This window comes from Mus caroli, chromosome 16, assembly GCF_900094665.2.
Source record: "Mus caroli chromosome 16, CAROLI_EIJ_v1.1, whole genome shotgun sequence".
In the NCBI taxonomy this organism is placed as follows: domain Eukaryota; kingdom Metazoa; phylum Chordata; class Mammalia; order Rodentia; family Muridae; genus Mus; species Mus caroli.
In genome coordinates, this window is record NC_034585.1 from 32,879,651 (window position 1) to 32,903,941 (window position 24,291).

General features: G+C 41.5%; 1 protein-coding gene across 2 annotated transcripts in view; it reads right to left on the reverse strand.

The window, feature by feature from the left end:
* Positions 1 to 24,291, reverse strand: part of Parp14 (poly(ADP-ribose) polymerase family member 14) — a 38,869-nt gene that overhangs the window by 2,495 nt on the left and 12,083 nt on the right. The window contains exons 6-16 of one of the 2 annotated variants that reach the window (XM_021184803.1): positions 21,069 to 23,335; positions 18,363 to 18,602; positions 17,578 to 17,799; positions 10,815 to 10,890; positions 10,075 to 10,224; positions 9,593 to 9,655; positions 9,109 to 9,276; positions 6,192 to 6,398; positions 5,505 to 6,104; positions 4,032 to 4,165; positions 590 to 764 (exon numbers count right to left, since the gene is read on the reverse strand). In XM_021184803.1, the coding sequence (XP_021040462.1) occupies positions 590 to 764; positions 4,032 to 4,165; positions 5,505 to 6,104; positions 6,192 to 6,398; positions 9,109 to 9,276; positions 9,593 to 9,655; positions 10,075 to 10,224; positions 10,815 to 10,890; positions 17,578 to 17,799; positions 18,363 to 18,602; positions 21,069 to 23,335 (4,302 nt within the window). Of the gene's footprint in view, positions 1 to 589; positions 765 to 4,031; positions 4,166 to 5,504; positions 6,399 to 9,108; positions 9,277 to 9,592; positions 9,656 to 10,074; positions 10,225 to 10,814; positions 10,891 to 17,577; positions 17,800 to 18,362; positions 18,603 to 21,068; positions 23,336 to 24,291 lie in introns of both variants that reach the window. The other variant, XM_021184802.1, reaches the window with a different exon arrangement.

Genomic DNA, 24,291 nt, shown 5'->3' on the forward strand with positions numbered 1-24,291 from the left:
CCCTTGGAAACCAATCACAATAGAAGGCAGTAGAACTGCCTTGTATAATTACCCACAATGAGCTTGGACCCGAAAACCACCCAGCAGCACTTCCTGCACCTGTGTATAAGCTGTTATGGTGTTTGCCTTTATAAGCTGACCCTGGGATGGACCCCAACTATTTGGAATAAGACTTCCATTTTGAGTGGTGGTCAGTAAAGTTTAAGTTCCCAAGACCTCTCTGGGAACTGACATGCTACTTGGCAGAAAGAGACATGAATGTGGGTAACTGACATCCTGGTTGGCATGAATGTTAGACAAGGCAAGTCCCCTACCACAGTTGAATACCCCAACCAATGGGAGCAGGGTAAGTGTACAACAGACATGTTCCTAAAGAAGTGCTCTATCCCTAAATCCTGATTGGTACAATATCTTAGCACAGATGTTTGTAGATCTCAGGCTTTTAAAGCCCTATGGAACCTTGACTCAATGCCGTAGTCAGATCCCAAGTCTGACCTGTGGCCCCGACTTGGGATGTGGTGTTCAATAGACCATCCCTATTGTATGGAGATTGATGTCTGAGTGGCAATTCCCAGACCCCAACACTTACCATTCTTCCCAGCATAGCTGCGGTTAAATCCATTACTGTTGAGCTGTGGTAGAGAGCTAACCTCCGTCCCGTGGAAGAGATGCTTCTCATTTCTTACATTGCCATTCTTTTCATCCATACCTTTTTTGTATGCCTGATACCTTCTCCAAAGAGCTGGATTCTGAATCCTTTCAATCTGTAAGTTAAAAAAGAAAAGTGTGCCAAGAGCCCTTGCCAGCATCATTGTCTCTCATAAACACAAATGACACTCAGTTGCAAATTCAGTGCCAAGTGAGTGTCCTATGTTCAGAAATCTTTTAAGACTGGTAAGACAGCTTACTAAGTGTATGGTGACATGAATTTGATCCCTAAAGTTGGAAGTGAAGAACTGACTCCACAAAGTTATGGCCCTCACTTCCACAAGTGCCAGCCACACACCCCACACATAGACAAGGCTCTTACTGGCCTACAGCTCATCCAGTTAGGTAGGTTGCCCAGTGAGGCCCAGGAATCTACCTGTGTTCTCCATGAAGCTCTGTAGTTACAAGGATGGACTACCACATTTGGGTGTTTTACATAGACTCTAGGGATTGAAGTCAGACCCTCATGGTCACACAGCAAGCAATTTGCCGAGTTATATATAATTTTCCCTGCAATATGGGTGTGGTGGCATGCTCTGAGTGCTAATCCCAGTGCTTGGAGGATTAATGGATAAAGATCATGACTTAGAGGCCATTCTGGAACAACATGATAACACCCTGTCTTGAAACATCAAAAACCTGAGAAATAAAAAAGGCACAACCAACTGTCCAGCTCAAAGTCTCAACATTTCCACACATTTTTAAAAAAGATTTATTTAGTATTTGTAAGTACACTGTAGCTATCCTCAGACACATCAGAAGATGGCATCAGATCTCATTACAGATGATTGTGAGCCACCATGTGGTTGCTGGGAATTGAATTCAGGACCTCTGGAAGAGCAGTCAGTGCTCTCAACCACTGAGCCATCTCTCCAGCCCCACTTCCCACACATTTTTATATGATTTAGTTGTGTTTTGTTGTTGTTGTTGGGTTTTTTTTGGTTTGGTTTGGTTTGGCTTGGTTTGGTTTTGGTTTTTTTGAGACAGGGTTTCTCTGTATAGTCCTGGCTGTCCTGGAACTCACTCTGTAGACCAGGCTGGCCTTGAACTCAGAAATTCGCCTGCCTCTGCCTCCCAAGTTCTGGGGTTAAAGGTGTGTGCCACTACTGCCCGGCACATGATTTAGTATTTGTACATCATGTCTCCTTTTTATTATTTACCCAACTGTTTCTCAGCTTCAACTGTGTTGGAAAAAAAAAAAAAGAACAATTTTATATTCATTCATCTTAAATTTTGTCATTTAACTGTTTTTCAAACTTCCAAAATTTTTGTTTTGAAATTCCCAGTTTTTTAATTTAGAATTTTAAAAGAGCAGTTTCTTAAAAACAGCACATTATTATTTCAGACTTGGTGGTATAGTTCAGTGGAAGGATGAATGCTTAGTGTATATGAGACCTTAGGTTCAATTCCAGCACCATGGAAAAAAGAAAGGGCAGGAGGGAGGAAGGGAAGGAAGAAAAGTAAATCTTAAACTTTTTTTTTAAGATTTATCTATTTATTTATTTATTATATGTAAATACACTGTAGGTGTCCTCAGACACTCCAGAGGGAGTCAGATCTCGTTACAGATGGTTGTGAGCCACCATGTGGTTGCTGGGATTTGAACTCCTGACCTTCAGAAGAGCAGTCGGGTGCTCTTACCCACTGAGCCATCTCACCAGCGCCAAACTTTTTTTTTAGAAGATGTATTGTCAGTCATTAGCTCTTGGCCATCCTATCAATCAAATGTACTCTCACCAATAGCTACCAGAAGATGCAGGGGAGATAAAGGAAGACAAGGATTTGATGAGATAGGATTCAAGGGAAAAGAGAGATACAAAATGAAGCAATGAAGTCCAAGGATAGTGGAATCATTTCTTAAAAATGCAAAAAAAAAAAAAAAAAAAACTGTCTATTCAGAATTCTATACCCAGCAAAAAATGTCCTTCAAAAAACTGAAGGTGAGGAAATGACTACAAAGGTAAAAATGCCTTTCCTGCAAGCCTGGTGACCTGAATCTAACCCCCAGAACCCGTGTAAAGATGGAAGGGGAGAACAAGTCACACAAACTTGACTGATTCTATATAATAAAAATATGATATAAAGTGAAAGTGGGTTTATTTTTAATTTTATATATATTTGGGGTTGGCACATGTAAGTACAGGTGCTCACAGAGGCTAGGAGAAGAATAACTAAAACAAAAATATATTGCCACTGAGTTCAAGAAAAAGCATAATGTCAGATTGCTGGCTGCACTGTCAGGCTGTCGTAAGCTACCTGCCATGGATCTAGAAACCAAACCTGGATCATGGAGCCCTCTGCGAGAGCAATACAAGAACTTGACCCCTAGGCCACCTCTACAGACCCATTATGTGAATGAGCTCATACAGAATCACAATCCCAGTTATTGCTACCATTAGGAAACTCCTTGTCAGTACCCGCATTCATAAAGGAAACTTCACTAAAGCTCAAAGCACACATCACACCCCACACAATAATAGTGGGAGATTTCAACACCCCACTCTCAGCAATGGATAGATCATGGAAACACAAACTAAAAAGAGACACAGTGAAACTAACGGAAGTTATGAACCAAATGGATCTAACAGCTATTTATAGAACACTTCATCCTAAAGCAAAAGAATATACCTTCTTCTCAGCACCTCATGGTACCTTCTCCAAAACTGACCTTAACAAAATACTCATAGGAGCAAATATGGAGACAAAGTGTAGAGCAGAGACTGAAGGAAAGGCCATCCAGGGACTGTCCCACCTAGGGATCCATCCTGTATACAGTCACCAAACCCAGACACTAGTGTGGATGCCAAGAAGTGCATGCTGAAAGGAGCCTGATATGGCTGTCTCCTGAGAGGCCCTGCCAGAGCCTTACAAATACAGAGATGGATGGGATGCTCACAGCCAACCATTGGACTGAGTGCAGGGTCCCCAATAGAGGAGTTAGAGAAAGGACTGAAGGAGTTGAAAGGGTTTGCAACCCCATAGGAAGAACAACAATATCAACCAACCAGACACACACCCCCTGGGCCTCCCAGGGACTGAGCCATCAACAAAGGAGTACACATGGCTCCAGCTGCATATGTAGCAGAGGATGGCCTTGTCATGCATCAATAGGAGGAGAGATCCTTGGTCCTATGAAGGCTCAATTCCAGTGTAGGAGAATTGAGGGCAGGGAGGTGGAAGTGGGTGGGTGGTTGGAGGAACACCCTCATAGAAGCAGGGGGAGAAAGGATGGGATAGTGGGTTTCCGGGGGCAGGGGGTACTGGGAAAGGGGATAACATTCGAAATGTAAATAAAGAAAACTCCTTGTCAATAGCCAACTCACCTTCTCTATGAAAAAGTTTGAGCAGGTCTGACGGAAGGCGCTTGCCACCTTGTTGTATTCGGGATCACTGGTTTGCAGATTCACCACAAGCAATTTTTCCTGCTTCATGTCACTCCAATTGGCAGGGATTTCAGCTGCAAAGTAGACATGTAGGGGTCACATGTAGATTTCCAGCATGCTTTGAAAAACCCTGCCTCCATCTTGGGTTGCAATCTCATAACTCCATGTACTCAAGAAATTCCTTATCTTTCTAAAAGAATGTTTGTTAAAAGTGTCAACTATGGACTATTTGTATCAGGATGAACTAGAAAGCTTCTTCAAAGGAGGAGGTAGAGCAGTGGTAGATGATACATATGAGACCTGGACCCGTTTCTCAGCACCCTCCTCCAGAAGGCCCTGATGTATCAAGTTAAGGTTTCCCAGGGTTTCAGCCTCTGTGTCTACACCTTCTATTTTGATTATGCTAAGGTGTGAGAACAGATGACACACTCTAACTTACCCTCATTCGTTGCTCAGCCTCTACTGATTAACAAATTAATTACCTAACTTGTTTTGGGCAGTCTCTGCAGTTTTGCATATGCATGGATTTCAACCAGAACACCCCATTACCACCAGAGGGCAGTCTACATGTATGTCCTCATTTGTCTCACTGCATCCTTAAGAGGGAGAAGGATGGGTGGGTGGTAGGGCTTGTCTAGGACACGCTGCAGAATACCACGTGTGCTGTGTCATTCCTCCAGAGCTGCTCAAAATCTGAGGGGTTCATTCATATTGATCCTACATAAGATATGGGAAGCCAAAAAGGGCTTCTATGGTTTGAAGGCAGGAATGTCTGTCTACAGAAGACAGGGAATCTGTAGGCTGTTTCTTGACTGGTATCCAAGAACCTTTTGCTCAGGAAAAAAAAAGACAACTTGGGAGTAAATGCTAACAAATCCGTCCTCTCCTTGGCTTTTGTGTTCTTGAGAACTTTAGGCCACTTTCTTCCTAAAACTATTATTTTTTTCTACTTCTGACTAGGGCAGCCATCATTTCCCCCAGAAGAACTGGCTCCAGAAAGTTTATAAGCTGCAGAGCTGGGAGCAGGTGCAAGGTTAGCTGTCGTTCCAAACCATGGTTGTTCTTGACTTTTTCCATGCTATACTTTCCTGGCCATAGTGTATGTATGCTCTGAAAACACAGAGACCAAGATTTTGAAAGTATTCTACTAGGGTTATTCGAATTGTATCTTCTTGAAATTTTAATGTGGCAGGCATGATGGCAAAAGCCTTTAATCCCAGCACACGGGAGGCAGAAGCAGGCAGATCTCTGTGAATATGAGGCCAGCCTGCACTACACAGAGCTCCAGACCAGTCATGGCTACATCATGAAACCCTGTCTCAAAAAGAAAATAAAAACTGTTGTGTTTCTACCATAGTGTTAAACTCAGAGTCTGAGTAATGTCGGGCTGACATGCTCGGGTGTTTAACATACCTTCAGCTTTGACGAGGCGCTGAACAGTGAAAGTCTGGCCTTGGGGAGCAGTGGCTGTGTTTGTGCTCAAGTCCACTGTGAAATCCTGATTGTGAATTTGGACAACCGTGTCCTTCTTCTTGGCCTTCCATGCATCCTCCAACTTCATGTTGGTCATTTTGTCAAAACACTGTGTGATGTTTTTATCAATATACTGCCATTCCACATATGTAGAGATGTAGTCTGCCTGGCTTTCCTTTTCTTTAGCTGATCGAATGCTCTTGATCATGCCCTCGATCTCATCTCTAGCTTTTATCACGTCTCTGCTAATTCCTGAGACTCGAATGGAAGTTTTCTTCTGGTTCATCTCAATGGTGATGTTCAGTTCCTTCTGAACCTCATTCAGTTTCTCGTACTCCTCCAAGTCAAAGTCTCTGACACACTCGTCGTCAGTGGTGTAGGAAAGCTGCTCTTTGGTAATCAGTTCCTTTAGCCAGGAGATTGTTTTGTTCACACTGTCTACCCCTGAACCACATACCTGGAAAACTGTGTGCTCTATTTTCTTTTCCAGAACCAGGGTGTTCTTTTTGGGGGAAGCTTGCTTGGGAAAGCCAAGAAAGGCTAAAGAGAAAATGGAAATTAATGTTTCTTTTACTCCCTTCAACATCAAGGTTAGGAATATGTATTTCATAAAAGCTAACAACTCACAGGCAATCTTAGACATCACTGACTGCTTGGGGGGAGCTGGAGACCCTTCTCTCTCTTTCATGTTGTCATAAAAAAATTGCAGAATATGGGGCTGGAAAATAACAACTTTAACTCTCTCCACAGCCTGCACTGATTTTTTCTGGACAAATTCTTCAACGGCATCTATTATCGCTTTCGCTACTACGTTTGGGTCCTGTTGAGCATTTCCTTAAAAAGAAAAACAAAAAAGCACATTTTTAAAAAGTCAAGGTTAAGATCCACCTGCAAAAAAAAAGCTGCAATATAAGCGAGGAATCCTAGTTGTCACAGGAAATAAAAATGTCTGTTCCCACTATAATCAATGTCGACTGCTAATAGTATGCCAGCAAATAGTTTTGAAGTCCGAGGCACAGTGGGAGGAGGTTTTGTTCCACGTTGTTCATAAGCCAATACCCCAGCAAAAGACCTTAAAGGACAACTTGTAATTTAGGACATTCACATCTGTCCTCTTCATCTGATCTGACTCCCAGTGTCACTCTCTTTCCATTACAGAGCCCAGGTGACTCCCCCACCCCCCAATTGATTTACTAGTGTCCTCAAAAGATCATAAAAGGAAAACAAAGAGCTAGTACATCTAGAAACAACACGGTCCTTAGAGGGACAATTTATCCCTGCCTCTGCTTGATCTTTTGCATGTATCTATTCTTCCAGCCATCCCTGGCGACCTGATTTTTCTAAGTCACCCAAAACTGTAAGCTACTTCTTATAATCTATAATTCTGAGCATATTAGTTAGCCTGAGCCTCCAGGATATCTTTCTTCCCTATACTCAGTCCAGTTTTAGCTGCCCAGAAGGATTCGAAGCTGATCTACGAGTAGATCACTCCTGTCTACAGCTTGTTCCAGATCTTGTTTCTCAAGTCCTGGAAGCCATCAGCCAGGTAAGATTGTAAAAAAAAAATCCCTTTCTAATCATGGGTGTGGCCCAAAGTGAATGGCAGCTGGCAAAGTCACATGACAGGCAATCTAAGAGTCCCCTAGACAAGCTGGTTTGAGAGCACATTTGGATTATCCATGTTGATGGTGCCCATCCCTGTGGTGGAAAAAATGACAGTAGACACCTTTGACTAAGCTTGAAGACCTCAGCATGTGGGTCTGAACCAGTTTTGTTGCAATTCCTAACAGTAGCAAACTCACAAATTATTAAGTAGCAATGAAAATACTTTTATGGTTGGGGGTAAAACACAACATGAGGAATGGGCTTTGCGCATTCCCTAGTGGGTTGGGGGAGCTTGGAGTGAAGGAAGTGTCTGTCCCTCGGGGAGGAATTGCCAGGATCCACTTAGGAAAGACTAACGCTAGCAAGCAGCCTTCCTGGAGGAGATCCGCCTTTTTGCATGGCCTAAGATGGGTGAACTCGGAGAGGCAAGGTGCCAAGAGACTTCATCTCAGGGTGGCATCTTGCAGCTGATATGCCTTTCCTGTCATTATTAAATTAATACAATAATCCCTGGGTATTAACCCACCCTATTGAGCAGACTTTCTGCAGATTAACATAAAGATGAACTTTCATGAATTAATGCTATTTAGGTGAATTAATAATTTTATAGACTCCCTGATTTGATTCAAATACTCTTAGGAAGAAAGTTTTAGGAGACATTTTTAGTTGTTTAGCTAGAAAGATGTAATAAAGTTAGAACCAAGAGTAGAATAGCCGGGCATGGTGGCGCACACCTTTAATCCCAGCACTCGGGAGGCAGAGGCAGGTGAATTTCTGAGTTCAAGTCCAGCCTGGTCTACAAAGTGAGTTCCAGGACAGCAGGGCTACACAGAGAAACCCTGTCTAGAAAAACCAGAAGAAAAAAAAAAAGAGTAGAATATACCCATTCCTCATAAAATAGTAAAGATTGCATAATAAGGAATAAAATGAGCTTTCACAGTTAGACTAAAAAGAGAAATAGGCTTGCGACAAATTGGTGATCAAGGAAAAACATTTATGCTAGATCAGGTCCAAGGATAAAGCCAGAGGTGTGTACTATGATAAAGCAAGGCCATGGGAAACTGTTGCTTTGAATTTATATTGAGCTGATAGAATGAAACACTGCTTTGACATTCTTCATCAACATCCTTCCCTAACTCCCCTTTTGTGTAACATTTTATCTCGGAGATAATTTTCTGAAGAACTTTTGTCTAAGAAGGTATAAAGAGGCTGGAGAAAAGAAATAAAGTCATTGGCTTGGGGGGCTCTCCCCTATCTATCCATACACCAAATGTATGCTTGTCTTTGTGTAGGTGTGCAAAAATACTTGTGGAGTGGATGAGGGAGACAGCAGCTGGGCCCAACATGGATGTATTTATGAGTGTGTGTGTGTGTGTGTGTGTGTGTGTGTGTGTTTGCTTGTGTAAAAGGTTTTTCTTTCTGTAAGCATGACTTTCTTTTCCTGGTTTACAAAAAGTTAATTGCACCAAGCCTCCTTCTCACCTGGCCACTGAGGCTGTTAATTGTTAGAGGGTTTCTCTAATAATCAGTCCTTTATTTAATTACCTCCTGCTGCCAGCAGGGATTAATTACCAAATGTATATCTGTCTGTCTGCTATACATATGTACAGTTAAGAGTTAAAAGAGATCAGAGTTTCTTGTTGGGCATTCTTGCCAGCCCCAGATGTTTAAGTTTTGCTCCATCAGTAGTATTGAGCCTATAAATCACCAGCAATGTCTCTGTTCTTCTGCTGTCCCCCAATCACCAACAATTCTCCCTAGCCACTGCCTTCCGGGGGACTGGGGGGTAGGAAGAGGGAGAGGGAAGAGAAGTGATGCTACTCTCAGCAAGATGTCACTGTCATCACACCATTATACAGACTCAGTGAGGACCTGAAGACCAAACCCATGGGGAAGTGGACACACTGGGATTGAGCCTTAAGAGCCTATGGCTACGAACCTGTGCCAATAGCTGGCAGGCAAATGGATGAGTAATTCCGTTGTTCACATTCTTCCAAAACACAGGAAACCGATTTCTTGACATCATTCCCACCAACAACATGAATAATATTCTTACATTTCAATAGTCCACCTCCAGTGACTATATACCCATGGTTACTCTGTTTAGCTGAGAAACACAAAATAGATTCAGAATCAGATGACAAACCTACTCTTTGAACATGCAAGATGTCTGATCTGGAGAGGAAACCTTAGATGAATGAAAAGCTCTTGAGGTGTTGCTATGTGTAGTGGACTTCTGTGGCTTAATTTCTCTTAACTGTGAGATGACCTGATGCTTTTAATTCATTCTTTAATAAAATATAGGATCTTAAGATTAATACATTGTCTTCCCAGCCCCAAGACCTTCCTGGGTCTCCTCACAGCCACAAACAAGCACTTTTCCCCTTTGCAGTCTGACACCTAGAAGTAGCATTGTTCCTTACCCAAGAGAGAACATTCTTGCTCCACATTTTGTCCTGCACCTTCCAAAATTGCTTTGGAGACCCCTACATGAGAAAATCAAGATGGTAATTTGATTGGAAAGAGAGCCATTGTATCTCAACATATCCCATCATAGAGCAACCCCACACCTGGGCATTGCTGATAAAGAAGAAAGTTTCAAATATATTGCCATTTGCAGGGATGAGTTGCAGACTTTTAACTCTAGCACTCAAGAATCAGAGGCAGGCTGATAGTGAGTTCGAGGCCACCCTGCTCTACAGAGCAAGTTCCAGGAAAGTCTGTTATGAAAAAGAAAAGGAAAAAAGAAAAAGAAAGAAAAGAAAGCTCGTTGAAATAGCTGTAAAGCTATTAACTATCATGAGCAACCCCAGGTCAACAAAACCATTTGGCCAACAAAAACACTTCTTTATAGCAACTGCACACTGATTCACAATGTGACACTGAATCCATCTCAGGGAAATACCTGATTTGAGATCAAATGTGAGTGTTGTTGAATTGACAATCACATCTGCCACTTCTTTGATGATGTTCCCAGTGGCCACTTGGAAGAGGATTGGGCCAATATTCATTTCATGCATTCCTAAAGTAGGACTGGAAAGACTCCCATAGATACCTACCCAAAACAAACAAACAATCAAACAAACAAACAAAAAAATGTAGAATCAGTCACCAAGTCAGCAGAAGCAAGAGTAATTTGATTTGGGTCTCAGGCCACCCTCTCTCTGGACTGGTTTTCTTTGACTCTGGCCTGGCCCTGGGCCTAAACAAAAGGCTCTCATGAGCTTAGTAGGAGTATGGGGCCATCCTGGGCAACATAGCAAAACCTCACTTCAAAAGATAATTTCAGTGAACTCCAAACAAGAGAACCTCAAAAACAGCAAACCATCTGACAGAGAATTATTGCTTTGTACTGTCTCTTACAGTGTCTCTTGGAAAATACGTATCACATTATCCATTGGAGGTGGTGGTCTCATTGATAATTTAAGTACCCCACTGTATAGATTATATAGTTTAATCCACCTTCCATTTTGATCCAAGTCCTATGAATAGGCCAGTGTCTTGTATACTCACCTGTATGGAATATAAGTTAACATGTTCCATAGTTTGACTCATCAGAAAAATTATCACCATTGCCCTTTTCCTATCAGTGAACAGCTAATTAGTAACAAGAAATCACCGGTCAACTTAAAAGCTTTACTGAACCTTGTGTGTCTTCAGCCTTGGGATTTTTGTCACTAGGATCTCCATTATTCCTCTTGTCAAATTCATCTGAAAATGCCTGGAAATATAAACACAGTTTTGGCCATTAGACTCCCTACTTGATGAATGTATTTGCTTCATTGGAGCTTTTGATTCTATATGTACTCATATATAATTGGAAAATATTAGTTCTCAAATAATGTTATTGAATTTAGCTCTATGTTTTTAAAGTTATAAAAATAAACATTCAATTCCTTTCCTACAAATGTGTCCTGTAAAAATAGATAAGTGAACAAAGATGTAAATACAAGGATGTTAACTAGAGTTCTGTTCACAAGACGAACTAGACACTTATAATCCAGTGGAGGGCCATTTAATACAGTTTCACATGCCTGTGTGCTAAAACAGTACCATTAAAAATTGCATCTTCGCCGGGCGTGGTGGCGCACACCTTTAATCCCAGCACTAGGGAGGCAGAGGCAGGCGGATTTCTGAGTTTGAGGCCAGCCTGGTCTACAGAGTGAGTTCCAGGACAGCCAGGGTTATACAGAGAAACCCTGTCTCAAAAAACCTAAATAAATAAATAAATAAATAAATAAATAAATAAATTGTATCTTCAAAGAATATTTAATGGAATATAGAAATGCTTATTTTATACTTTTAAGTGAAAAGGATATTAAATTGCATATTTATATAATCTCTTCTTTAAAAAAAATCACACTTTTAGCAGAGGAGACTGGGATAAGGCTGACTAAACAATTTCTACATTTTGGGCTACTCAACATGTGTTCATCAAAAATGCATTTACTTCTTTTAGAGAAAAGATTTATTTATTTAATGTATATGAGTACACTGTAGCTGTCTTCAGACACACCAGAAGAGAACATCAGATTCCACTACAGATATCTGTGAGCCACCATGCAGTTGCTGGTAATTGAACTCAGGACCTCTGGAAGAAAAGTTAGTGCTCTTAACCACTAAGACATCTTTCTAGCCCCCAGGCATTTACTTCTTTTTGTTTTTTTTAAAGATTTATTTATTTATTACATGTAAGTACACTGTAGCTGTCTTCAGACACTCCAGAAGAGGGCGCCAGATCTCGTTATGGATGGTTGTGAGCCACCATGTGGTTGCTGGGATTAGAACTCTGGACCTTCGGAAGAGCAGTCGAGTGCTCTTACCCACTGAGCCATCTCACCAGCCCAGGCATTCACTTCTTAACCAAGCAGCTCAGATAGAGCACACCTAGAAGCCATGGTTAGACCTCAGGCTCCTGTTTTGCAATCTGTTCCAGTCATCACTTACAAATAGCTCTTTTTGTAAGTGTAATTTAAGCTTAAATGTCTTTAAATCTTGAGAGTTTATCATATTTGGAGGGAGAATAATAGCATTTAAATGTATTAAAGGTATTAGTGGAAACTAACCCTTTTCATTGAAGGTTTGCAAAGTATTCTATGTGTTAAAGAAAAGTATTCTATGTGTACAAGCTTTTAACCCCAGCACCAGAAGGCAGAGGCAGACAGATCTCTCTGAGCTTGAGGCCAGTCTGGTCTATGGAAGTAAGTTCCAGGACAGACAGGACTACACAGAGAAGCCTTGTCTTGAAAACCCAGAGAGAGAGAGAGAGAGAGAGAGAGAGAGAGACTGGCCAACCAGAGTTGCCCAAATAAAGACTGAATGGCTCAAGCATCTATGTTCTAGGACTTAGCACTAAAGGCAGTATGGCTTTGTGTATATAAATCTAAACTTCCAAAGTAATTATGATTTCTAGAAGGAAAAGTATGTTCAGCACAGTGTTCAATGCCCATATCACCTTACACAGTGCAGGCCATGGGGAAGTCATTAGAAACTTTTACCAGCTGAGCAGGGGGATACAGGAGGATTGTCATGAGTGTGAACAGTCTGGTCTACATAGCAAGATTCTGTCTCAAAAACAAAGTCTGAACAAACAAGCAACCCCCACTGTGTTTGAACAGTCCAAGCTAAAGGACTCAGGAGATTTGGCTGCCTGGTTAGAATGCAGGTTCCATGTGCTTGCTTCTTGTAAATTTGTAAGTAGTATCTAGACCCAGATAATAATAAATTGTGACCTAAAATTCCAATAGTCCAATCTACAGGCATCTGCAGGCTGCTACCTTTAATGCACCATTATGAAACTTTTCAAACACTAATGTCAGATACTCTACAAGATTTTTAAAATGGAAAGCAGAAGTCACTAGAGCTGATGTTCAGTAAAACATGGACTGCCACACTGTCACTGATGATGGTTCTTGTATTCTGTTCCAAGCATCCCACTCACATGGGGACATGCTGCTGCATGCTAGCCACCCATGTCCTTTACTCACTAGTAAATACATTTCCAGAAAGGGGATCTGGGTTCATTTTTTTCCCATCCCAGAATTTTCAGATTGATAACACCACAACTGTGCCTTTATACTACATATTAGCATTTCTAGGTCCATGTGAGAGGCAAGCCTACAGGTTAAAAAGGTAACTAGTATTACTATGTATGAGCTTCCCCTATCTAATTCTGACTTGGACATAAAGATGCAAAGGCAGAGACACATTCATTAGACAATTGTAAACTCACACATCAACTCTATAACTGGGGTTTCCATCTGCACCTGGAGCTGATCCTGTACCACAGTGCTCTATATCCAGGAGAGAGCTGGTCTCCCAGGAGTGCTGACTCACCTGTGAGCACAGGTAAGACCACCACTTCTGATCAAATTCCTGGCCCAAGAGGGACCTGCCTTGAGCCATCAGGACACAGGAACCAAGGAACAGCTCAGGACAGGATCCTTCTGGTTTCAGTCTTCACCCCAGAACTGACCCAGTGCCACAGCTTTCCATACCAAATTCCTCCTGGACAGAACTGGTCTCCCAGGAGTTCTGACACACAGGCTTGCAGGAGGGACAAGCTACAGTCAGAGACAGCAAGACCAGCTAACACCGGAGATAACCAGATGGTGAGATAACAAGGGAAAGAACATAGCAACGGAAACCAAGGCTACTTAGCATCCTTAGAATTCAGTTCTCCCACCACAGTGAGCCCTGGAAAACCCAACACATCAGAAAAGCAAGACTCTCTGATATAAAATCACATCTCATGATGATGACAGAGGACTTTAAGAAGGACATAAATAACTCCCTTAAAGAAATACAGGAGAACACAGGTAAATAGCTTGAAGTCCTTAAAGATGAAACACAAAAATCCCTTAAAGAATTTCAGGAAAACACAATCAAACAGGTGAAGGAATTGAACAAAACCATCCAGGATCTAAAAATGGAAATAGAAACAATAAAGAAATCACAAAGGGCAACAACCCTGGAGTTAGAAAACCTAGGAAAGAGATCAGGAGTCATAGATGCAAATATCACCGATAGAGATAGAAGGGAGAATCTCATTGGCAGAAGATACCATAGAATATCATTGACACAACAGCCAAAGAAAATGAAAAAAAAAAAAAAAAAAAAAGCAAAAAGCTCCTAACCCAAAACATCCAGAAAGTCCAGGACACAATGAGAAGACCAAACCTAAGGTTAATAGGTATAGAAGAGAGCAAAGATTCCCAACTTAAAGGGCCAGTAAATATCTTCAACAAAATTATAGAAGAAAACTTTCCTAGCCTAAAGAAAGAGATGCCCATAAACATAAATAGGCCTAGAGAACTCCAAATAGATTGGACCAGAAAAGAAATTCCTCCTGTCACATAATAGTCAAAACACCAAATGCACAAAACAAATAAAGAATTTTAGAAGCAGTAAGGGAAAAAGGTCAAGTAACATATAAAGGCAGACCTATCAGAATTACACCAGACTTCTCACCAGAGACTATGAAAGCTAGAAGATCCTGGACAGATGCTATAAAGACCCTAAGAGAACACAAATGCCAGCCCAGGCTACTATACCCAGTAAAACTCTCAATTACCATAGATAGAGAAACCAAGATATTCCATGACAAAAACAAATTTACACAATATCTTTCCACAAATCCAGCCCTACAAAGGATAATAAATGGAAAACACCAACACAAGGAGGTAAACTACACCCTAGAAAAAGCAAGAAAGTAATTATCTTTCAATAAATTTGAAAGAAGATAGCCACACAAACACAATCCCACCTCTAACAACAAAAATAACAGGAACCAACAATCACTATTACTTAATATCTCTTAACATCAATGGACAATTCCCCAATAAAAAGACATATACTAACAGACTGGATACATAAACAGGACCCAACATTTTGCTGCATACAAGAAACATACCTCAGTGTTAAAGAAAGACACTTCCTCAGAGTAAAGGGCTGAAAAACAAATTTCCAAGCAAATGGTCCCAGGAAACAAGCTGAAGTAGGCATTCTAATATCGAATAAAATCAACTTACAACCAAAAGTTATCAAAAAAAGATAAGGAAGGACACTTCATACTGGTCAAAGGAAAAAAAATCTACCAATAAGAACTCTCAATTCTGAACATCTATGCTCCAAATGTAAGGGCACCCACATTCATAAAAGAAACTCTACTAAAGCTCAAAGCACACATTTCACCTCACACAATAATAGTGGGAGACTTCAATACCCCACTCTCATCAATGGACAGATCCTGGAAACACAAACTAAACAGAGACACAGTGAAACTAACAGAAGTTATGGACCAAATGATTTAACATATATCAATAGAACATTTCATCCTAAAACAAAAGAATATACCTTCTTCTCAGCACCTCATGGTACCTTCTCCAAAACTGACCATATAATCAGTCACAAAACAGGCCTCAACAGATACAAAAATATTAAAATAATCCCATGATTCCTATCAGATCACCAAGGACTAAGGCTGGTCTTCAATAGCAACAAAAAGAACAGAAAGCACACATACACATGAAAGCTGAACAATGCCATACTCAATGATAACTTGGTCAAGGAAGAAATAAAGAAATTTAAGACTTTTTAGAATTTAATGAAAATGAAGGCACAACATACCCAAACTTATGGGATACAATGAAAACAGTGCTAAGAGGAAAACTCATAGCTTTGAGTGCCTCCAAAAAGAAACTGGAGAGAGCATACACTAGCTTGACAGCACACCTACAGCTCTAGAACAAAAAGAAGCAAATACACCCAAGAGGAGTAGATGGAAGGAAATAAACAAACCCAGGGCTGAAATCAACCAAGTAGAAACAAAAAGAACTATACAAAGAATCAACAAAACCAGGAGCTGGTTTTTTGTTTTTTGTTTTTGTTTTTTTGTTTGTTTGTTTTTGTTGTTGTTCTTCAAGACAGGGTTTCTCTGTGTGGCCCTGGCTGTCCTGGAACTCACTCTGTAGACCAGGCTGGCCTCGAACTCAGAAATCTGCCTGCCTCCCAAGTGCTAAGATTAAAGGTGTGCGCCACCACTGCCTGGCTCAGGAGCTGGTTCTTTGAGAAAATCAACAGGATAAATAAACCCTTAGTCAGACTAACCAGAGGGCACAGAGACAGTATCCAAATTAACAAAATCAGAAATGAAAAGGGAGATGTAACAACAGAAACTGAGGAAATTTAAAAAATCATCAGATCCTACTACAAAAGCATGTATTCAACAAAACTGGAAAATCTGGATGAAATGGACAATTTTCTAGACAGATACCAAATACCAAAGTTAAATCAGAATCAGATAAACCATGAAAGCAGTCCCATAACTCCTAAAGAAATAGAAGCAGTCATTAAAAGTCTCCCAACAACAACAACAACAAAAAAAGCCAAGGACCAGATGGGTTTAGTGCAGAATTCTATCAGACCTTCAAAGAAGACCTAATACCAATACTCTTCAAACTACTCCACAAAATAGAAACAGAAGGAACACAACCTAATTCATTCTATGAAGCCACAGTTACACTGCGTATTCTCCCTTGGAGATGGAACAGTTTCTGTCTAATCAAGAACCTTTCACAATTTCCTTTCATAGAAGACATCATAAGAGTTTTTTTTCTACTTCTCTCATGTTTAATATTCCAAATAGATTTTAAAAGCTGGTTGAGTGCACATTACTTTTTGTTTGTTTGTTTGTTTTTGTTTTGTTTTTTTCTAGACAGGGTTTCTCTGTATAGCCCTGGCTGTCCTGGGACTCACTCTGTAGACCAGACTGGCCTCGAACTCAGATATCCGCCTGCCTCTGCCTCCCAAGTGCTGGGATTAAAGGCGTGTGCCACCAACACCCGGTGCACATTACTTTTTGCTTCAGAAAATATCATGTGTATTTAAGAGGCATTTAACTATTATAAATTGTTTTGATGACTAAAAAGAAAACTATAACTGATCAAATCCAAATGATCATTGCCGCTTCAAGAGGTTTTAGGGATAAGTTATGTTCAAAATTAAGTAGTGATTTGTTCAGAGATAGAGTCGTGTGTCTGGGATTTGTTTTAATGTCACATGAGAGGAACAGTAATAAGTGGAGACAAAGATCAAACACCTCACCATAGAGCAATAGCAGCTGAGGCTGAGTGACAGACACACAGAAGTTCATTAGACTGTTTTATGTACTTCTGTGCGTCTTTGAAACTTTCCAGAATGAGAAGTGTTTGTTGTTTTTGGGTTTTTTTTTGTCTCTAATTTTTCTTCCAATTTGTCATGCTACATATAACCACTCAATGCCACTCTCACACACTCCAGTGGAGAAAAATAGAGGCGATAAACAGCCTACTAGACCAAGAAGAGTTAGAAAAAACACAAGTCTCAAACTGCCATCGCCAAAGTGATCAGAAGCAGGCCGAGGCTGTACCTGAATGTTTTCATAGTCCTTCGGGTGCAGCAGAAACTGAACCTCTTGTAAAGTTTTCAGTTGGTTCCTGCTACTAAATTTGAGCACTTCTGAAATTATTAATTTAGCAAATTCAGGTTTAGGAAACCCCAAATTTCCCGTTCCTATTGCTGGAAATGCAATCGATTGTAGAGACAGGGACTCGGTGGTCTTCAGGCAGTCATGGATGATGTTTTTCATGATCTGAAAAAGCACAAAGCACTTCCTTAAATGGCTTGTTTAGCAATGGGAGACCATGATAGATAGATAGGTAGAGAGATAGATAGATAGATAGATAGATAGATAGATAGATAGATAGATAGATAGATAGATAGATAGACACTGGGAAGGTTTTACAGGGAGAGCTGTCCTTTATGCTTTCGATGAAGTTAACAGCAGTCTGAAGAGGAAAACTTGGGAAGGAGAATGTGAAACACCCACACAAGAGTGTAGCATCATTACACCATGACCCAAAGCAGGGACGGCAGCTGTCCGTACCTGTCCCTGTCTCCCAGCTTCAAACCCTCACCTTACTTTTCTCACCAAAGTGGCACAATCCCCCTGACCCTCAATAATTACTGAGCACAATAGCTAATGAGCACATACATTATTGACTATGACCTACAACCAAAGAGAAATGGCTAGGATATGGTGCCTGCCAAACTCATGATGCTGTTACAGAAGAGAAGCAGGCAGGGGCTAACTGTGGTATGCTAAGGGAGGAAGTTGAGAGAGCTACCCCATTCCCAGAAAATGTAAAGTCATACCTTTAGTGACCACGCACTGTTGTTGCTTTTCCAAGGTGGAGGCACCACATGGAAGACGTGGCGGCTGTTGAGATTACAGCCACTGGTTTGAAGAATTGTGCCCACATGGACAGAGACCCCTTGTCCTGACCTGGTCAATTCCTCCTGGAGTTTTGGCCCAGCCTTTTCCAAGAAGGCCTGAGAAAGGGGTCCTTTGTTGAGTTTAAGATCCGGGGAAATAGAGTTCACAATGGCATGGGTCTTAAAGACAAAACAAGAAATTCTTTTCAAATTCTTCATAATGGCATTCATCAACCATGATGTCATTTGAGCCACTTTAAATCAATGCTCAGAGCAACAAAACTCATAAAAGTCAGAGTGGAAACACTTCAAATGTCCATTGGCTAATGGATGGAAAGACAAATGTATGTTCGTCTAACAGGACATTATTCAGCCACTAACAGGAAAGTAACTACTGATATATGCTACAACACAGATGACCTCAGAAAGCATGCCTCTCAGTAAGAGAAACTAGTCACAGAAGGTCACAAATGGATTATTGCATTTGTGTGGAACTTCAAGAGCAGGTGAATCTATAGAACAGATTCTATAGAACCAGGTGTGGTAGTGCATAACCCTTTACTTCCAGCACTGGGAAGGCAGAGGCAGCCAGATCTCTGTGAGTTCAAGGCCAGCCTGGTCTACAGACTGAGTTCCAGGACAGCCAGGGCTACACAGAGAAACCCTGACTCAAAAAAAAAAAAAAAAAAAAGAAGAAGAAGAAGAAAGGAAAAATGAAAGAAAGGAAAAAGGAAGAAAGGAAAGAAAGAAGTAAAGAAAAGGAAAGAAGAGAAAAGGAGTTTCTGTTATGATTCATAACAGCAAAACGACAGTTACAATGTAGTAAAAAAATCCTTTTGTGGTGAGGCTCCTACACCATGAGGAACTGTGTTGAAGGGTCACAGCATTAGGAAGGCTGAGAACCACTGCCTTAGAGCCTTTCTTGTTTAACATGTGTAACAGATGCTTTTGGATTTGTCTGAGGGAAGTGATTGCCCTTCCTGGGTCCTTTGTTTTCTCTGTTGTTCTCATTTACTTTTTATGTTCAGTGTTTCAAGTACACTTTGTATTAAAGGATTTTTTTTTGTTTTGGTTTGGTTTTTCAAGACAGGGTTTCTCTGTGTAGCCCTGGATGTCCTAGAACTCACTCTGTAGACCAGGCTGGCCTCGAACTCAGAAATCCGCCTGCCTCTGCCTCCCGAGTGCTGGGCTTAAAGGTGTGTGCCACCACGCCCGGTGTATTAAAGGATTTTAAAGTACCAAAACTGCAGCTCAGTACAGTGGATTGTGTTCTGTTATGATGTTGATATTATCCAAGGAAATGGTATAAAGTGTTGTCAATTTGATTATTGACACAAATCCCATGTTTACAAATAAACTGTGGTGTTAATCAAAAAAGAAAAAAGAAAAAAGAAAAGGAGAAGGAAAGGAGGGCCAGGCAGTGGTGGTGTACGCCTTTAATCCCAGCACTTAGGAGGCAGAGGCAGGCAGATTTCTGAGTTCAAGGCCAGTCTGGTCTACAAAATGAGTTCCAGGACAGCCAGGGATACATAGAGAAACTCTGTCTCAAAAAAAAAAAAAAGGGGGGGGGGNGGAAAGGGAAAAAAAAGAGATAAAGAAGGAGGTTAACTACATGGCTGTTAACTATTTTTAGCTTCTTCCAGCCTAACCTTTGGGGATTTGCTACAGCACTGTTTCCAGGTTAGGAGTGTCAGTTGTGTCTTTATTGATGACACATTGTTAATGAGCAGGGACTCTTCTTGATGGATGGTTAGAGACACTCTCTCTTAGACAGAAATTCAAAGCAGAACAGGCTTACAACACCTGGTCCGTTTCATCTATTATCATAGCCAGCATATCCCCAACTGTTTGTCATTTGAAGGGAATGAGAAAAAGTCACACCAAGTGGCGCTGATTTAGGGCTTTGATCTTGGTCTTTAAACAAAGCTTTCAAGGATTGGCTAAGTATGTCACTGTAGGTGCTGGAAAGATGGCCCAGCAGTTAAAAACACTTACTGCTCTTCCAGAGGACCTGCATTCAGTTCCTAGCACCCATCTCAGACAGCTCACAACCACCTGTAACTCCGGCTCCAAAGGATCTGACTAGCCTCTGGCATTCATTCACCTGGTCACACACACATGCACATGAATGTAAAAGGGGACAGAAATACACCTTTAACAGCTTTTCTCTATATTCCAATGTTTTCCTTCATTTCTGGTGTTGTAATAGTTTTCTTCTTTTCTTCTTTTTCAAACAAGGTCTTATACAGTCCAAGCTGGCTTCAAATTCACTACATAGTCAAGGATGACCTTGAATTTGAATTTCTGATCCTCCTGCCTCCACCTCCCTAATGCTGCTTTTACAGACATGTGCCGCCACACCTTGTTTCTGGAGAGCTGGGGGACTGTACCCAGGACTTTGTGCCTCCTAGGTCAGCATTCTGTCAACTGAGCCACTGCCAAGCCTTCGTCTTTAAAAATAGAACAGTAACAACAAACGTCACCCGAGGTTTATTACAGTGGAAAGATATTTGAAGGCTGAGTGGGTCAGCATGGAACTTTCCTCTGTTCTTTCCCTCCACCCTGTCTTCATTTGGCCCTCAAGAAAGCAGGTACAGACCACATGACATCACAGCACATTGGCGGTGAACAGGGACATTGCCTTACCGTAGCATTCTGCACGCCTTCTTCTACCAGGCGGATTCTCAGGCCTTCTGGTGACACCAGCAGACTGCCCTGTTTCTGGGGCGTTTTCCCAAGTGGTACTAAAGCCTTTAAACTGGATGGGGAAGCTGTGTGGGAAAGGGAGTCTTTATATGTAGTCTTGACAGCTTCAGCAAAGGCCCTGGCAACCTTGGCAGGTAGGCCCACCAGGTAAATCTTTTTCAAGGTGTGTGTGTCTCGCTTATGCTGGAAGTGTTCCTTGATGGTTGAAACAATGTTTGCCACACACAGTTCTAAGGGAAAGTCAAAGATTCCAGCGCTGATGGCTGGCATGGCTATGGACCGGCACTTGTGCTCCTCAGCTAAACTGAGGCTTTGTCTCACCACTTTCTTTAGCAGGCTCACACACTCCAGGACTTTATCTCCCTTCCATCGAGGCCCTACCGCATGGATGACGTGGTGACAAGGGAGCTTGCCTGCTTTTGAGATAACAGCATTGCCAGGTAGGACCACGCCAACCTCTTTTACTATCTGGTCACATTCTGTTTGGAGTTCAGGGCCAGCTGCCTTTGAGAGAGACTGTGCGAGACCGCTGATATGCTTCAGGTTCTCATTTGCTGCATTCACTACCACATCGACAGGAAACCGACTCAGGTCTTCCTCGAGGACGAACAGTTTGACTCCGGGGGCTATGTCCCTCTGTAGGTGACACTTCTGCTCATTAATGTTGCTTTCTCCCTCCTCTTCACCCTCCTCCTCTTCACCCTTCTCCTCTCTATCCTCCACCAGTTCAATGACGCATCCGAACTGACGACCAATCTCCGTTTTGTAATACGATTCTTTATCTTGGAAGAAGTGCCTGACGCCAGCTTTGTCAGTCTGGAATCTTTGGACACAGACTGAATCCTGGATTTCCTTGACTAGATTCATGCACTCTAGAACTTTGCTCTTGCAGCCAGTTAGCAAAATGCTGTTTGGATTGTCCTTAGGCTTAAAATGCACATACACATGTGCCTTCTTTATCTTTGACAAGAGCCTCTTGTCTGTCCTTAAATAGTCAACAATCAAGGATGGTTTGATTTTAAGCGCTCTTTCAACTTTCATGTTGTTTTCCAAATACTGAAAAAGCTGCCTATGGATTTCATTCACTTCTTTCACACAGCCTGCAACAATGACCTTTGCCGGGGTTTCTGAAGTCAATTCATTCTTGACTATAATGGTTGCACAAGAGCTGTGTCTCTTTTGCAGAGGGTGAAGTTTCTTCTTCCACCCATTACCTATCAGGACCTCCTTGTCCTCAACTTCAATCTGCTTATGACTTAAAGCACTGAGCATTTTTGTCTCGGCTTCTGCCAGATCTTTGAAAGAACTTCCAACTAAGAAAAGAGCTGTACCTTTCAGCTCATATATAGCGAGAATGTTCTGTGCCTCGAACAGAGTCTTAGAGAGTCTCTGACTGTCTACTTGCTGCAGAAATTCGAAGACTTCAGAAGAGACCTGGACATCCTTTTGAGCCATGGAAAACACCTTCTCTTGGATGTCACACTTTACTTTGTATACATCTGCACGGAAGCCCTTCAAGCACAGGGACTGAGCCGTGGCATCGTACGAGATCTCCATCTCTGGGAACTCCTTGCTTAGATCCTTCAGGAAGCCACTGTGGTGCAAAAGATAATGCTTTTCCGGGGAAATGGCCACTTTCTCCTTCAGACTCTGCTCTTCCCTTCTGAGCTTTTCAGTGGTGTTCTCTATTAATTCCCTGATTTTCTGGCTCATGCCTTGGACGTCTTCTGATTTTCCTGCTATGTTTAGACTCTCCTTTTCAAACTCAACTAAAACCCTGTCATCTCCTGACTCTAACTCATGCTTTATGATGTCCCATACTGGCGAGCACACTTCAAACAACTCCACTCCATATTTAGACTTGATGCCAGAGAGCACTGTGGATGCGTCTCTCTGCCAGGTCTTGATGCTCAGTCTATGGTTGACTAAGGTGGCAGCGGGTCTGATGGTCAGTTTACCATTGATTTCAGACCATGTCAGCTCACAGTGACAGCACCTCATTTCATTATTTATCTCCTCAATCAGATGATTATTTTTCTGAAAGAACTTCCACAAAGGAAGATCAAGAGACTCCTGGAAAGATGCTGGAAGCTTGATCAGAGGCTTCTCCTCACCATACAAGGCTGTGCCCAGAGAGGGATAATAAGGGAAGACAGACAGTGGCATCTTGTTGTAACTGTGTGTCTTGGCCATGACGGTGTCTAACACTTTAAAAGCAAAACAAATTAATTAACAAATCAATTAATAAATAGCAATAATCTCAATGTCACACATTTCAAAAGAACACTAAACGAAACAAACTTTGCTAGAGGATAAACGTCTCTGGTGTTTAAAAGAACTTAAAGGTAGCATTCTCCCACAAGCTCAGATATAAACTGGTATGCACTAACTTTACAAGGCAGGCTTTATTTAATGCAATAATTACTTCATATCCTCTATACTGAAATCATGTTAGATTCTATTGTTTTCCTGAGGTCATTGATATATGTGATACAATATATAGATACAAGGGCTAGAGAGACGACTCAGCAGTTAAGAGCACCGACTGCTCTTCCAGAGGTCTTGAGTTCAATTCCCAGCAACCACGTGATGGCTTACAACCATTTGTAATAAGATCCAACGCCCTCTTCTGGTGTGTCTGAAAACAGTGACAGTGTACTCAAATCTATAATAATAAATAAATCTTAAAACAAACAAACAAACAAACGTTGAGGTTCTAATAAATAAATCTTAAAACAAACAAACAAACAAACGTTGAGGTTCCACAGAATGAGGTATCTGAGCTAATAGCCAGCATGACCCAACCCAGACCCAGGTTCTTGCCCCTATAACCAAATCAAAGTCATCCTCACAGTCGCTGGAAAGCCCAGCCCCAGAGGTCACAATGTAGTAAGGCCTTTCCCACTATAAGCTCCCAGCCACCCCATGTACCAGGGTAGCTACCTCAGCCTGCCCCTGGATGAACACGCTCTCATTCATATTCATTCTCTCTCTCTCCCCACCCCTCTGTAGGATTCCCCTCACATCTCACATTCTTATAGTTGTTGGGCAAGTGTAAATAATAATAGCAGCTTGGAAATTAGAGTTAATTCAGCAACAAGTTGGATTTAAACAGCACCCATGGTAGAAAGATGCTAAAAAAATAATGCCCTTGTGTATGACT